Genomic DNA, 16,785 nt, shown 5'->3' with positions numbered 1-16,785 from the left:
AAGAATTATCTGAGCAAAGACCTTGCCCAGCACTGAGAGCAACGTCACAACTTAGTAGTTGTTGCAGTCTTGGCGAACATCCTTCCCTTTCCAGAGAGGGACAACAAGGCCCATCTTCCCGTCATTTGGGATGATGTCTATGTTCCAGGCAGAGCACAGAACTGCATGCAACGACACGAGTGCAGCATTTCCACCAGCCTTGAGAAGTTCAGCTTGGATGCCACAGATCCCTGGAGCTTTACCCCATTTCAACCGGTTCACCGCAGCCTGTGTTTCCACAAACGAAGCTGGACCACAGATGATTGGAGGGTCAGCAACAGTGAGTGTAACATCTCTGACGTCCAACTCGACAGCTGGTGGATTATCCTGGTGCAATCGCTCAAAGAAACTGGCCCAGCGGGCCTTCACTTCGGACTCCTCTGTCAAGAGCCTACCACCCTCTGCTCTCACTAGAGTACACCGAGGGATGGGGTTGGATGAAAGCAATGCGCCAATTCCCCTGTAAGCAGGACGAGAATCACTTGACCACAGGTGATGCTCTACCCCCTCACAGATTCCTTGCACATAGGCCTTCTTGTCCACCCTTAGCACAGGTACAGTTTTGCAGCTCATCTCTGCCATTCAGCCTGGCCCTGCGACTATGGTCAATGGTATCCAGTGTCCCTTGGGAGACAAAATTCTTTTTTTCCTATGGTGAGTTCCAAGACATCCACCAGCAACATCAAGTACGGTGGTCTTGAAGGCACTCCACAACTCTTCAGGATCTCCCAAATCTCCATTCAGCATGTTGGCAAACTCCTCAGCTATCCTCTCATCCTTGAGCTTGTCAACATCCAGCCTCGGCTGGGTTGGTAGCATTCTCCTGGATTTAAGGCGCAACTTCAGAGTTTCTACAACAAGCCGGTGGTCAGTATTGAGGATCTGAGCACTCCGGTAGAGCCTGGAGTTCTGGATCACCCTCCAGTGAGCACATGGTCAATCTCCTTTGCCACACTGCCAGCGTTGGAATGCCAAGTCCAGCAATGAGCTTATGGGTGCTGAAAGCATTAACCGGTCACCTGAAGTCCTTGACTTCTTGTAAAGTCAAGGAACTTTGTGCAATTCAGGTTCACAGTCCGAGACACATTGGGACCAACACACGTCTCATAACCATCCCTATCAGTTCCAGTCTGTATTGAAATCCCCCAAGACTAGAAGTGTATCTCGACTGGGGCACTGATCAACCACAGACTCGAGCGTGGCATAGAATGCCTCCTTCACTGTGAGATCACTCACCTTAGTCGGAGCATAAACAGAGACCAGGGAAATGACACCCAAGGAGTGACGAATCCTTCGTCTCATAATCCGCTCGTTGACTGGTGTTACCTCAATTATCATTGGAGTTCGATTATTGGGCATAGCTACAGCAACTCCTTGGGCATGATAACCGTCGGAGCGACCAGACCAATAGTAAGTGCAACCACCCGCCATGATCTCGCCGTAATCCCGACTCCAAACCCCAGAGAGTGCTGCAATACCGATGTCCAAACACTTGAGCTCGGATGATAACAGACAGGTGATCATCCTCTCTTCGGGATAGAACATTCCAGGCACCCACCCGAAGTGACAGCTTCAGGTTAATCCGAGGAGACCGCCGTCTGGCGGACGACACTTCAGCACCACTCCAACACACTCTCCCGCAATCTGTCCCGGGAATGTTACCCCGTGGTTTCCCTCCTTTCATCAAAGATTGGGGGGTCCCGAAGGCTTTGCACCAATGCCGTCATCCGGTGAGCTGCCCTGCAAAGGGAAGCTGCACTGAAGGTACTCCCACGGAGGGGGTTTTCAGATTCTTTTATGCTTCGCGAATGTTTTGCGGAATGAAGGGTTTTACGGTGGCCGGAGTGCAAATCCTGCCACCAACCTCCTAATAAGAAGTAACCCAACTGCAGGAGGACGTCCACAGACACAGTTGGGCACTAGATATGGATGGCCGTTGGCTCACAAGCAGCTCCTTAGAAACCCTATGACAGGTTTTCTTTTTAATCCTGCTGGGTGTCCATATCTGTACACCCTCCTCACCAGGAAACCTGGTGGGGGAGATGGTTTAGTCGCCAACAACCCGACCATGGAACAGGTTGGTACAGGTTTACATGATACCTGTACCAAGTCACAGATCTGATCTGGTCTTGTCTGATAGTCAAACAAAATTGAAAACAAGCCGGTAGGCGACGAGGGATTCGCTGGGATCGAAGCGCTGGATACTATGCTTTTCATTCTGAGCGATCCACCGACGAAGATTCATTGCCAAGACTTATTGGTTCACATGCAATTGTTCCTCTGCCTGGCAAGATTTTTCCTATTGCGTATTTTGCCAACTGGCACTCCTCATAAAAAAATGACAGTAAATAGACACCCGATTTTTATTTTTTATTTTATTATTATTTTTTTTTTAAGGACTACCATTTGAAAAATAAAACCTCAATCAAAAATCTGCCCAAGTACAATTTTCTAAATATCTTGAAGTGTTTAATTCCAAAGTCTCCTTTTTCTACATTCAAAACTGAAGGACAAGTATTGAAAATACTGTACACGGTTTTTCGGCCGCTCCACAGCAACGGGTGGTTGCTAGGCAACGAAATTCAAACACGCACATTCCCAGTATATATTCCACATGTTGGCAAAGTTTCATCGAAATCTGTTCGCTGGTTTGTGCTTTGGAGCCTCGCGTTGCACGCACGCACGCACGCACGCACGCACGCACGCACGCACGCACGCACGCACACACACACACACACACACGGAAAACCCGACAATAAGGGATATCTAGCATATATAGCGAATCCAATAATTCCAAGCAGGAAACTTACTCTTTTTGGCGACATCATAAAGGACACGAAGAACTAATGGTAACGCTAAATATGCTGGTGCATCAACGGTGGTAAACGTCCACATTTTTTTTTTCTACAGCCCTTAAAATCCTCATTTTATTTTTGATTGAATTATATCCTTGAACGTTGTCGAACAAGAATCACCTTTTTGGCAGTTTCAAAACCCTTCTGTTTAGCAGTACTTAGACAAAATTACTCCATTTCACATCATCTCGACCAATCAAATTTGCCGCTCGTGCTCTCAGCATTGGGGAATATCAAGATTCAGACAAAAATGTGGCACAGAAATATGGATTGTGCTCGGAAATGCAAAGCAAGAGTTGAAAACTCCCTTCCCATGTCCTTTTTCTCAAGCTTGTTGGGGTAAGGTGTTCAAAACTCTCAAGTTGTGAGAATGGCTCACTGCTTTAAGCTATTCGTTCATTTTCTCCATTGTCTGCCACAGTAAGTAAAAATATCGAGGAAATGACACGAGTGGAGTTTGAAAGGTCCTCTGGATTATTTATGTGCGAGCAACCCGGGCCATTTGAAGTCAGACGAGTGTAACTGTCTTTTTTTTAAGCCACTTGCAATCTGACTCAGCTTGTTTTGCTGCCCTTCGGTTAGCATTCATAAAGTGTACCTCTGCTTGATTGGCTTCATTCATTCAGCTACAAACTGTCACCGTGGTGTTCGACATGCAAGGTGATTCGTCAATACGTGTATCTTTCCTCGGATGGATGTTAAGCTGGTCGTCCATTTTCTGGCATTAGATGGTGTCCGTTAATGATTTTACTGTGTCTTTCGCAAAAAGTATGCCAATATGCTGGCGATGGCTCAGCACATTACAAATTCCTAAGCTTTAATCTAAAGAGGGCACTGCATCAGTGGCACAACTGTGATGCAAACTTTCAGCCATATGCTGCATACGAAAGGAGAATAGGATCCCAACACTAGCTCCCTTTGTGCTAGGGAACATAATGCAAGTTCCCTTTGTGCAGCCTCACCTCGGGTAAGGAAATTGGACAGGGCACTGGCACGCAATGTCCTTTTCAAAAGATGCTTTCGGGTATACCTTATCCACAAGCTTAATGCGGCTAAGATACCTGGCTTTACATCCTCGTGCAAAGGATGGCATGCCATGAGATTAAGTGCCTACTGCTGCTACACACCAGAACGGCAGTTTCTATTTAAGCCCGACTCCTTTCATTGGGTTTGAACTCCATCTGAACAACTCAACATCAACCATGCTACCAATGGAGCTGTGATTTTCGTCTATATATATTTCCACATTTCTTGTGACAAATTGCAGTTGCCTTGACAAATGTCTTTGCAGTAAGGTAATAATGATAGGTTTCTCAGGGACAAACAAATAGATTGTGTGTCCTTTAAGCTTTGCATGATCATGCAATTGACTGATTATTTAGATTGGCTTGATTGAGTGTTCATCTGTTAGGTTCAATGATTTTTATTTATTTATTTTCCCTATTCTAGGTCCACAGCAGAGACCTGCAACCACTTCACAAGTCCATTTTCCACTCCAGAGTTCTCAAGCGAACACCGGACATCCACCTAGTGGGGGCAACTTTCCACTTTACCAACAAATTCCACAGCCAGTCAACTATGCTGTTTCACAGCCGTTTTTGAGCTGTGCACCACAAATTCCCACTACATTTCCAAGCGCTGTGCCATCCCATACTCTGCACACTGCCTTACACGCCACTTTGCCTCCAGCGGCTGTTGGGTCAGGTGGTTTGGATGCAGCCAGAAGCTCACACGACTCAAGAATAGATTATTCTCAAGGACTCAATATGTTAATGAGGTCTGAACATGAGATTGCAGCAAATACTTGGGGTCTGCAACCTCACAGGACTTCTGCCATGGTTTCTGAAGCACATAGTATGAAGGCAACAGGGCAAGTGGTTTCTAACTCTTTTTCCACAGAGTCAAAGCCTGTTCCCTTGACAACCGTTTCTCATCCCTCTATGTCATCTAGTCACATCTCTAAACCTTTGGTAGCCATTTCCTCCGCTCCTCTGGCACCCTTAGATTTGCGTCCTCAGGGAGGCGCGGTGACACATCATACTGGACCTGGTCTTGCCACAATGAATTCTCGTATTAGCCAGAATGTTGATGGGATGACAAACCCGCATAAATCCCTCGATAAGCCCATGGTTTCATATCCTTTGGTTCAACAAGATGGACATTCTTCACAGTTTTACACAGAATCTTCAAACTTTGGGTGTTCACCACAGACCTCGATAAATTCTGCGTCCCCTTGGCCAAGGCCTCCTTCGGAAAATTTGGGAACAATAGTCAGGCAGCCTCCTCCTTCTTGCCAGCCTGCAGCAAGCTATCTTCCTCCGACACCATTGCTATCCTCGTATCCACCAGCATCTACTTCCACCGCATCTGGTAAGCCATATTCTGTTTTGGGTTTGAAAAACATTTGTTAACCACCAGGGCATTCAACCATTTAATTACATTTGAGGCTGAATGTTGTAAAAGGCTATCGACATATCGAGGTAGAAGAAGAAGACGGACGAGTTTTGGTGGAGGTTTTAAATTTAGAAAAGGAGGATAATAGAAGAGGATTGCCGATATCTTAGGATAAGGGTGATGACTAGAAAGGGTGGCAGAAGAGGGATGTAGAGGTGGGTTTGTGGTGATCGTAAAATTTTGGAATTTTTGCATAAATATATAGATGGGCCCTAATTTGCTGCAGTGCCTTTTTAACATATGGGTGTCAAGGTTCATGGAAAAGGTAACCATCTATCCAACCATCCATCCAACCATCCATTGGGACCATACTCTGTGCAGTGTTGGTGCTGCCTAAGCAGTCTCCCTAGCTATTGGGTACAATCCTGGATGGGTCGCCACTCCGACACAGAAAAGGTAACCATTATAGAGAAAGAGATCATAAACTGATGGAGGATTTTCAGGGTACATATGATGTTGAGACAGACTCTTGTGGTTGGACAATTTGTAAATTGGTTGTCGACAACGATTTGGGATTGCATTGGAGAAAGGCACAGGTTACAATCAATGAAATTACTTTGATTGTTTGTTCAAACCTTTGCCACTGCAAAAATGCGTTTAGTGGAATGTTCTTTGTGTCGTACTCTCTATTCAGTCATTTTTATTAGTGGTTTGTCGTCAATATGAAACAAAAGGGATTATTTTCTAGTAATACGAGCTGCTGCTCCTGGGATATGAATGCAATCCATCAAGCATCATTGGGATCAATTTTGAAGATTACTCGGGGTGTTTGCTTTCCACACCACAGGTTCGATGTAAGGCACTTGTATGAAAACCTTTACTTCATCCCCTTAAGGCAACAGCGCACAGGTACATGGGAAGCATACGTACTAAATATGCAGAAGTACTACGAGTAATGCCAGATTGTGGTTTTCTACAACCACCCCCTTTATTTCCGATCTTTCTCAACCTCCCCCCCCCCCCAATGCATTAGTGTAATTGTTGTAGAGTTTTGCCACATGCTTCTGGTGATGAAGTGGGGGCGTTTGAGAGAGTTGCATAGTTGCGGTGTGTGAAAAGCTCATTTGGCCCATATCTCGGTTGTGCTGGAGTTGTTGCAACAGATGCCATATTGTGAAGAGTCAATTGGAAAGCTGGAATTAGCAAGTCACTCTTTTAAAGTTGAGAGGCAGGTGTGCTTTCATTCGAATATTATAATTCCCCTTCTCTCTTTGCCTTTTGTGGCTATCTAATATCACGCATGTGGTGATTGCTCTGTGCTGAGTGAGAAAAAGAGAGCTGATAAGACAAAGGGAGAGTCGAGACAGGGTTGGGGAGAAAAGGCCCAGGGATTGGGACTATAGCAGAAGTGTAATGTATCATGCATACAGATTGGGGAGGGTGGAGGATTGGGATGATTGGGAGGATGGGTTGTGGCAGTGGACTTCCCTATTTTTGTGCATATGGAAATGGCCCGTTCATCATCCTTATACCTAACTTCTCCATTCCTTCAACTTCCTTAATGTTTTTCTTTTCATTTCTTCCCCACTTGTGTCTTTACAGTGAATGTGATGTTATTTTAAAGAAAAAAGTTTATCAAAAAGTTTCCATATTTGCAGCGTAATGCTGAGAGTTATAACTGTGATTGAAATGCATGCTCATTCAGAGTGCATGTGACAACTTGTCATGTAATCAGGCAAACACCAAACTTTAAAGCAGCATTAAAAGGAGGACTAGTATTGAAACGGTTGAGTGATCTGTTGTGGATTAACTGGGTAAAAAATGAGGGGGTGGGGTTGTGGATCATCATGCACCCAAACTGGGTGATTACGTTCCATTTGATGTCCATTCTTCCATTGTCATGTCCCTGGTGCGTTAACGCATTAGTGGGCCTTAAGCTGGAGCAAAGCCCACCATCTCTTCCGGAAGAGATGCAACAGACTTTTCCTCCTCAGAGTGCCATTCTTCCAAAACTTGCCTCAGTTCGGGGTAGCATTCAAGATGTCGACACCGTCTCGTAAGGGAATATGGCCAATTTTTTGGCAATGGCAGACCTCTCAGAATATTTGTACTCTGAGGCCTCGTGATGCTCATTGATGTATGTGAAAAATGAGATTGTCTATACTGGTACAATAATGAGCGGTGGTCTACATTCTCCGGAAAAGAGCATGAAACTTATCTACCAGAGAAGACAAGAGGAGAGAGGTGAAGCATCTTGAAAGCTTACCATTAACTTTTGACAGTGTATGCCTGAAAGGGGAAACTATTCTGGCAGCCCCAAAGTATTGTCATGGCCAAAAATATTGGCACCTTTGCACCCTTTATTTTTCTTCAAATAACTCAATTTTCTCTAGAAATAAGTTGAAATTGACAAAAGTATTTGGTCTCCACAATTCTGTATTTCTCTTAATATTATAGAACCTTTGTTTTTGATTCAGAACTTAATATATCTTTTTAAATGGGAAAATAAAAAGAAATGGTATTGACAAAATTATTGACACCCTCGACTTAATATTTGGTAGCACAGCTTTTGGCCGAAATAACTGCAGTCAAGTGCTTCCTATAGCCATGACTGAGCTTCCTACACCTCTCTACTGGCAGTTTGTCTCACTCTTCTTGTATAAACTGCTCCAGTTCTCCAAGATTTGAAGGGTGCCTTCTCCCATCTGCTGTTTTCAGATCTCTCCACAGGTGTTCAATGAGATTTAGATCTGGACTCATTGCTGCCACTTCAGAACAGTCCAGCATTTTGTCTTGAATCATTCCTGGGTGCTTTTTGAAGTGTGGGGTCATTGTCCTGCTGCAAGACCCATGACCTTCGACGGAGACCCAGCTTTCTGACACTGGGTTGAACATTGCGCTCCAGAATGCCTTGGTAATCTGATTTTATGATGCCGTGCACACATTCAAGGCACCCAGTGCCAGAGGCAGCACAGCAACCCCAAAACATCACTGAACCTCCTCCATGATTGACTGTAGGGAAGGTGTTCTTTTCTTTGAAGGCTTCATTTTGTTTTCTGTAAACATAGAGATGATGTGCTTTACCAAAAAGCTCTAATTTGGTCTCATTTGTCAACAGGACATTCTCCCAGAAGGATTTTCGCTTGTTCAGGTGTGTTTTGGCAAACTAGTGTCAGGCTTTCTTATGTCTCTCTCAGCAGTGGGGTCCTCTTGGGTCTCCTCCCATATAACTTCTTTTCATCGAGTTGGTGACGGATGGTGCTGTCGCACTGTCGTACCCTGTGTCTGAAGGTCAGTTTGAATCCGTTTGGCAGTTGATCGAGGTGCTTTCTCCACCATTCAAACAATCCTTTGCTGCAATCTTCGATGAAGTTTTCTCTTGTGGCCACATTCAGGGAGGTTGGCAACAGTGTCGTGAGCCTTAAACTTCCTGATAACATTGCGTACGGTGGACACAGGAACATCAAGGTCTCTGGAGATGGACCTGCAGCCTTGAGATTGTCCATGCTTGGCTACAATCTTGTGTCTGACCTCCTCAAACAATTCTCTGGTTTTCTTTCCATGCTCATTGTGGTCCACACAGTGACACAAAACAGCAGAATGACTCCTTTTCTTTATTCAAACTGGTTGAATGAGTGATTTTTTTTTATATTGCAGGCACCTGCAACTCACCATTGGTGAGTTCGATTCCAAAGTAAAGGAGAATCACCTGCTTGAAATCTAATAATTTCTAACAAATTCTAAAAGGTGCCAATAACATTGTCTGGGCCATTTTAGAATTTGTGTGGAATAAGCTAAGATTTAGTAATTTGTTTCAGCTTTTTTTGTTGTTTTGTTCCACTGAAAATCAAACAAATACATATGTGGGTACCAAAAGATTTTTTAATTTCAACAATTTTCTGGAAGAAATGGTGCATTATTTGAAAATGGTGCCAATATTTTTGACCATGACTGTATACTGGCAGACAACAGCAACATCAAAAGATTTTGTTTTGTTTTTCTTTTACCTTTTGTGCCAGGAGTGTATTGATATTGGCAGGAGTGCGAGTGAGTTACAAACCTGTGTTCACCATTAAGCAGGTACTGATGAAGGTCAAGGACAGACTGCCCAAGAATGACCAGGCAGGTGTGGTCTCCTTGGTCTCTTGTGGTTGTGGGACTGAATATGTGGGAGAGATGGGAAGGATTTTGGGCCAATACATCACTGAGCATAATGATGCATCGCAAGGCCTTCGGGAGGTTTTTAGAGTAATTTTTTTTTTCATTCTTGAAAAAAGCTTGCGGAGGCTCGTTTGTTTTGTGTTGCTAAATGAAATGTTGCCATTTGTAAATGTCTCTGTCTCTCTCTCTCCATATATATAGATATATAATATAGTTTCAATTGAAGTTAAATAGGTGGGGTTTGGAGAATTGTAAGCTCACGAAAGTTGCATCTGGACTCGCAAAGAAATGCGCTTTCTTAGCGAACATTTTTATTTTTAAAAAGAAGATGCATAATTTCTGTGGATTATGAGCAAGTTGTACAATGTACAACTTCCCTTCAAAGCAGAGCTTCCTTCTCCAAGGAGAGAAATTTAATTCCCATCATTGGCATCAACTGACACTTTTTGCGAGGTGATAGTTTTTTTGTTGTTGAGCTTTTATGTTTTATTTTCATTCACTGTGTCATATGGCAGACCGCCCAAGTCCCTATGTTTAAGTTCTGAGTTTCTACGATATGCGTCGAATGTTGATCAGTGGCATTGAAGTTGGTGTCATTCACATCAATCAGAAAAAAACACCTGCATGAGAAGCAGCATTGACAAGTGTCCAGAAACACTTGCACCTCTTTCATGGTCCAGCGTTTGAGGGGCTCTCGCTACCTGACATTTTTTAACATCGAATGGAAGAAGCAATAAAGAAACGCTAACGCATGATCATTGGGGAAAAAATAAATAAATTACAAATCCTGAAATGATAACCCCACTCCCCAAATGACCAAACAACAGGTAAATAACCAGAAACGCTAATTGGCTGTTCGCGATTACGACATGAACTTCCATTGGCGATGGGATGAAGAGGTTTTGAGGGATGATCAAAACAATTTTGTGACCTTGCAAGCAGCCATGCCCCTGGGAGTTGGGATGGGTAAGAATGCACAGAAACCACATCTCCAGAACAAGGATTTCCCCCCCCCCCTCTTGTGTGTATTATTTCAAAGTTGTGACACCAAGTATGCACATAATTTCCCCTGCAATTGTTACCTATGATTGTCCCGATTGTGATTGTGCAATTAATCCCCCCCCCACTACTTTCCCCGAGGAAAACCGCACTTATAACACAACAGTGTGATTTGCTCTTGCAAATGTGGAAATGGCTTCACTGCTAGGTGAGTGATTAGTGAAGCAGGAAAGATTGGTGGCATAGGGCCATATGTTTATATTGTTACGGGCCGGGGGGTCGGCCGCCAACCGACCGCTCTGAACGGAGCCACAAGTCGAGTCGGCCCGACCGATCGCCCGGAATATAAATCGCCGCCCGGATAACTCTGAGCGACGGGTCCTTGTACAAGAACCGAAATACGCCAATCGGCAGATCACGTGTGGTAGGGTCGATTGCCAATCTTCAATTTACCTAAATACCCACGTGATCCAACTACCGGGGTATTCCACCCTCGACGGAACTCGTACGGAACAAACCGCCGAGGCGAGCTTGTCCGTGCGCGATTCCGAGCGGCGTAATGGCCGAGAACAGTCGGTCCACCCATTATGGCAAACCAACGGCTTTCTAACTCCCAACACACGAATGTTCAGTCAATGAGGGAATGGACGCAACGAGCAGGTTTACATTCACACAAGGACATTTATTATAATGAAACACGTATGCAATTAAATAAGGCAAAACACGTATGCAATTATACAAGCAACAAAAGCACGACAAAAGAACTACAACCGTCTACTTATTATGTACAGTCATTTACACTTAACAGCAGTTCCTACTTGGTAGATGGGCCCACGGACACACGTACACACACGTACACACACACACACACACACACACACACACACACACACACACACACACACACACACACACACACACACACACGAAATGGTGGCTGAGGCCTTTAATCACGAGCTCCAGCTCGGAGGACAATTGAGCTGAAACTCAGAGCCTAACTCGAACCTCTCCACCTCGTGTGGTCTTCAACTTGTCCGGTCCCGGGCTCCAGCGAGAGCGAGCTGGATCCAAATCGCCGTGAGCCGTGAATCCTCCCGCGCTTCTCAACACGTGCCAGTGAGACGAGGCGCCGATCCTTCCTGTCGATGCGTCGCTTCCCCGAGGATCCAACTCCAAGAAGAGGCCGATGCGTCGCACCAAGCCGGGAAACAAAATGGAGAACAAAAAGCTCCACGAACCATGAAGAAGAGGAAGAAGCCTCCACTCGCAGCTCGAGCCGAACAACCGGCTCAAGTTCCTTCCAAAACAAAGCAGCAGCCGAAGCTCACTGAGCCAGCCGAAGGAAAAAGCTTCCGAAGGCCTCAAGCCAAGCAAGCCAAGCAGGACCCGATGGCCTGCTGAACGACTGCTCTCTCCGAAGCAAAAAAAGCTTACTCCTCCCACGGGACTCAGCACACGAACTCTGCACACGGGACTCAGAACTGGACTCTTTCACGAACTTTGCCACGGGACTCCCACCACGAACAAAGAAAGGATCTCCTTTTTATCCTTCCCACCCACTCCCCCCCCCCCGCATCCGGCGTGACTCATGCCCTCATGATCCACCCCCCGCTCAACCACGGGTGGGAGGGAGTTGTTGACGTCACGGGATGGCAGGGTTCTTCTTCCTCTTTGCAGAAGAGGGGGAGGGACGTCTCCATTGTTTCGTTCCCTAACTATTAAATCGATCCGCAGCGCATCTAATCGATCTCTGAACATTTAAACAATGAAAGGTGAGCTATCTAGGGAACATGCACTTATCGACATAGCTGACTAAGGGAACCTGTATGTTGTGTGCAATTGAATTCCAAATTCGTAACAATATTGTTACCCTCATCAGATTAGAGGATATTTCATTTGGGTCACTTTGTTTTTCTTTCTCTGTCTCTCCCTCTGTTCATGTATAATGTGCTAATGTAGGGCAAAAACGCCACCTGGTGGTAGCTGGTATTGCACGTTCCCCCTTGTTTTTTAGATCCTCGTGGAGGATCTCTCTAAGTCTTATTAACGTTGTTGTTGTTCATCTTCTTGTGGATTTTTTTTATTTCACAGCCTACAGTTTTCATCAACTTCCTGAAACTTGGCATAGATATGTAAAAATACCCTGCGCAGGCAGTAACCATCTCCGATTTTGAAAATTCTTCCAAGAAAAAAGTTGACGTCATAATATCACCGCTAATGGAAATGGCCTATACCATTATCTCCGAAACTAGGCAAGCTGTTTGAATTTTGTTTGCAGGAATCAAAGCCGGGCATTAGCACAGATAATTATTTATTGCAAACATGATACATCACAATGATGTTATATTCGTTTTTATGATGTCATCATTAAGAGGACGAGGATCTTAGCTCATTTGAGCTTGTTTTCTCAACTGAGAACCCCTATAAAGTATTGTTGCAGGCTTCGATTGGTTAAACAATGCATCTCTTCTTCCTCTTTCGGCTTGCTCCCGTTAGGGGTCGCCACAGCGGACCAACCGTCTCCATTTTGCTCTATCCTCCACATCTTCCATTGACACTCCAACCACCCGCATGTCCGCCCTCACCGCATCCATGAACCTCTTCTTTGGCCTTCCTCTTCTCCTCCTGCCTGGCGGCTCCATCTTCAACATCCTTCTCCCGATATACTCCGTTTCCCTCCTGTGCACATGTCCAAACCATACCCTTCCCCCTCTCCCACTGCCTCCGGACTCGCCTTCCCCGTCTCCTTCTCCTCCTTCGCCCAGCAGTAGCACAATTTCCACTGGTACCCTGCTGACCACCGGTACCGGTGGCGGTCGTTGGTAACCCGGGCCTCGACCAATCCGGTATGGAAATTCGTTTTGTTGTCCGCATAATGATTTGGCATAGGTTTTTACGCCGGATGCCCTTCCTGACGCAACCCTGGTCGCCTCTTACGACACACAGGGATATGGTACACCTATTCTAACCGGGGCATACACCGGGCCCAGTACAACTGGTGGTCATTTCGCCGACCTCGGAAGGATGGCAGGCTGAGTCAACCCCCTGGTGTTTTCGACTTGGTTTTATATATATATATATATATATATATATATATATATATATATATATATATATATATATATATATATATATATATATATATATATATATATATATATATATATATATACATATATATATATATACATACATATATTAATTCAGTGTCCCAACGGGGCTTGAACTCAGGACCTCTTGGGTCCCAAGCCACTGCCCTTACCACTGTGCCAACACCAGGCTTAAACAACCATCTATAATGGTTATCTATATGGTTAAACAATGCATCTATACATACAATAATAGTTGTCTACTCTCAATGGATGAGGTGCGTGCGTGGTCAGGAGACTTTTTGTCTCTTAATTACTTGCATATATCTATTCATTAATTTCGCACTATTGGAATGAACCTTTTGACCCTTTATACTGCTGAGATGCCCTTCGAGCTTTGAAGACCTTCCAAGGCCCCAAACGCCCTGAGGACCCATGAAGTCCCCGAGGACCCAAAAGACCTCTAAGACTAGATCCTGTCGATCCTTTAAGACTTGACGATGCCACAAAGAAATCCGTGAGAATTCCCATGTTTTTAACGTACGCCATGCTAAGGTATATAAAGCAACTTGATATGTCCTCCTACCACAGCATGGCATTCATTCTAATTACAAAAACAATGACAACATTACAACAAAACATATATTAATTAGCACTCATAATATTTACAACAACACTAAGAATAGTAGTTTCAAATGGCAATAATAATAACGAACATATGTAAATAAGCCCCATATTGGCCCCAAGCACATCTGGGGTTGGTGAAAGGCAAGCTCATGCTCAAGCAGTACAGCAGGAGGGTATACAACAAGGCTGTGAAGACATTGAAAATTTCATCCATTGGATTAACGGGCCGACTAGTTCCTTTGAAAGTATTTGTTCAGTTAAGCGTATCGTAATACATGTGGATAGATTTGCGTTGCTTATGTATTGGATAGATGGTCTTTCCCCACCATAGTGTTTTCTTTTTCTTTCTTTCTGCCTCTCTCTTCAAACTGGCTGGTTTGCCACTGTGGATCAGGAACAGTACATGCCCATAGAGCCCAGAACCAATTGGGATAAAGGGACTTGTTTCTCAGCCACCAATAGTGGGGCCCGGCAATGGTACGTGCCCCTTATGCGACTCACCCACACAATAAGATCTAATTTGCAGTATTTAAATATTTGGATCGAGGGTAGAAAATGGGCAGACATAGCACCTGGGAGTCTGGGATAAACGGCCAAATAGTTACACACTCTCAGTCTGTCTGTCTCTGGAAACCTGGTGTTGTCTTGGGATCCTAGGGTCCTGAGTTCGAGCCCCGTTGGCCACTGGATTAACACCAGAGGGTTGACTCAGCCTGTCATTCTTCCGAGGTCGGCAAAATGAGTACCAGTGTACTGGTTCCGGTGTCTGCCCCGGTTAGAATAGGTGTACCATATTCCTGTGTCATAAGAGGCGACCAGGGTTGGTGTCCGGAAGGGCATCCGGCCATAAAACATTGCCTCAAGAAGGGAACCATGATTGCATGGAGCCCGCAAAAAGCTAACCCCTGCTCAGCAGGGAAAAATGGCTGTAAAAAGGCTGTTTTTAGTCTGTCTGTCCTGGGCTCTCGTCTGGTCTTGTCTGTCTTTCACTGGGATCTCTTCGATTGTCGCTCTTGCCTGGTTGGTCCTTGGGCTCCCCTGTTTGGTTCGCCGTCATCGTGGCACAGCTGGCTCATCGTCTGCTCATTGCCTTCTCCTGCGGAACATTGGTGACGGTGCTTGGTGGGTTAAGAACGTTGTTGCACGGTCGTTGCGCTGGGTCATGCTGTGCGGGACATGCTGATGTAGATGAGGGAGGTGAATATGGAGCACCCGACTTCTCGGTGCCGTGGAGGGTCGTCATGTGGACCTCACGGCTGTTGGTGTCCGGTGCCATAAAAGAGCATCAACACAATATGGAACGGAGCGCACGGGCACTGGTTACCGCAGTCGTGGGCAAAGTGTTTGCGCTCTTCTTCTAGGTTACATGGGTCTGGCTTTTCTTCCCCACAATTGTCTCTTTCTGTGGAATGAAAGTGGAAACCATTTTAGATTAAGCTGCTTATACATGTCCAATCATCCCGAAAAAGCGAGTATGTGTATTGTGTAGCGATAATTTGGGGGAACTGTTGCTTGTGAATATGTGTGAAAATATTTGGGGGAACCCAGCAGATTGGCACATATATAAGACTGTGGTCACATAACTTGGTTCGCTCGGCCAAATAATTTCTTATCGGCATGATACTCGCTCGTATTGGGAACGTCAATTTGTACAGCAACACTGCTCTGGACATAGGATCCAGAAGGAAGTTCTGGGGACAACTGGCTATCATGGTTGCTTCGCGACTTGCCAAATTTGGACTGAATTTTTCCAGGGCGGATGCAACCGCAAGACTATGTACAATTAGAATGGGAGCACATTTGTAAAGGATGTATGTCTATAAAAATAACACACGAGTGCATCTATAAAGTACATACTATTAGAACTTGCATACATCTGAAAAGTATGAAACGTAACGACGTCTAAAGTACATAAGATTGCAACGTTGCTATTTACAATATAAACCAAAACGTTATCTGTGTCTGCTGTATGAACATAAACGTACATCATCAATTCATCATCGACACAGCACTATGCAAACTCCACATACATCAAGTCCTTGTGAGGATCACCAATCTTTGATTGCTCTCTCATTTGTTTTGTTTTAAAAACAAACGGTTCTTTATGTGGGGTCTCCAGAATAGTAAACGGGGGCAATGCCCCGCGCTCACCTCGTAAAACCAGGGAACCATTGGTAGGGGTGGATGACCTTCAAAATATATGAGGCCTGGCGAGGAGGAGTGATGTAAGCGACATTTTTTTGATGATATGATTATGATAGAGGAAGGGTTAAAATAGTGCTATATGGCATTAACTCCAAAATGGCCGATGTGGCCCTTGCATCACTCCTCGCGGCGCTTCATATACATTAGCCGATGGTTTGAACAAACTTGTGAAAGCACTATGCAGAGATTATTCTTTCCAAGTTGCATCTAAATCGGGTGAATACTTTTTGAGTAGTCAAAAGTAGCAATCCCAGAACTGCAATGACCTTTGACATGTAAATTCACCAACTTGATATGCAGTTGTTGTTTTTTTTTTATGAGTTATGCAAGGCATCAGGAAGCCATAGTCCTCAGGTCTCCAAAGTTTGGTGAAAATAGGACTGTGTAGTTTCAGAGAAGAAAGCAAATACTTCTTT

The 16,785-nt window shown here is 44.7% G+C and overlaps 1 protein-coding gene across 2 annotated transcripts in view; it reads left to right on the top strand.

The window, feature by feature from the left end:
* LOC147026779 (protein transport protein Sec24A-like) overlaps positions 1–16,785 on the top strand; it is a 108,996-nt gene that overhangs the window by 7,652 nt on the left and 84,559 nt on the right. For both annotated transcript variants that reach the window (XM_085882585.1, XM_085882584.1), the window contains exon 2: positions 4,344–5,264. In XM_085882585.1, coding sequence (XP_085738711.1) covers positions 4,344–5,264 — 921 coding nt within the window. The remainder of the gene's footprint in view (positions 1–4,343; positions 5,265–16,785) is intronic.

Source organism: Eptatretus burgeri, chromosome 5, assembly GCF_056783735.1.
Source record: "Eptatretus burgeri isolate ZD-2024b chromosome 5, Ebu_testis_v1, whole genome shotgun sequence".
In the NCBI taxonomy this organism is placed as follows: domain Eukaryota; kingdom Metazoa; phylum Chordata; class Myxini; order Myxiniformes; family Myxinidae; genus Eptatretus; species Eptatretus burgeri.
Note: the sequence above shows the minus strand (reverse complement) of the source record. Positions and strands in the feature narration are given on the sequence as shown.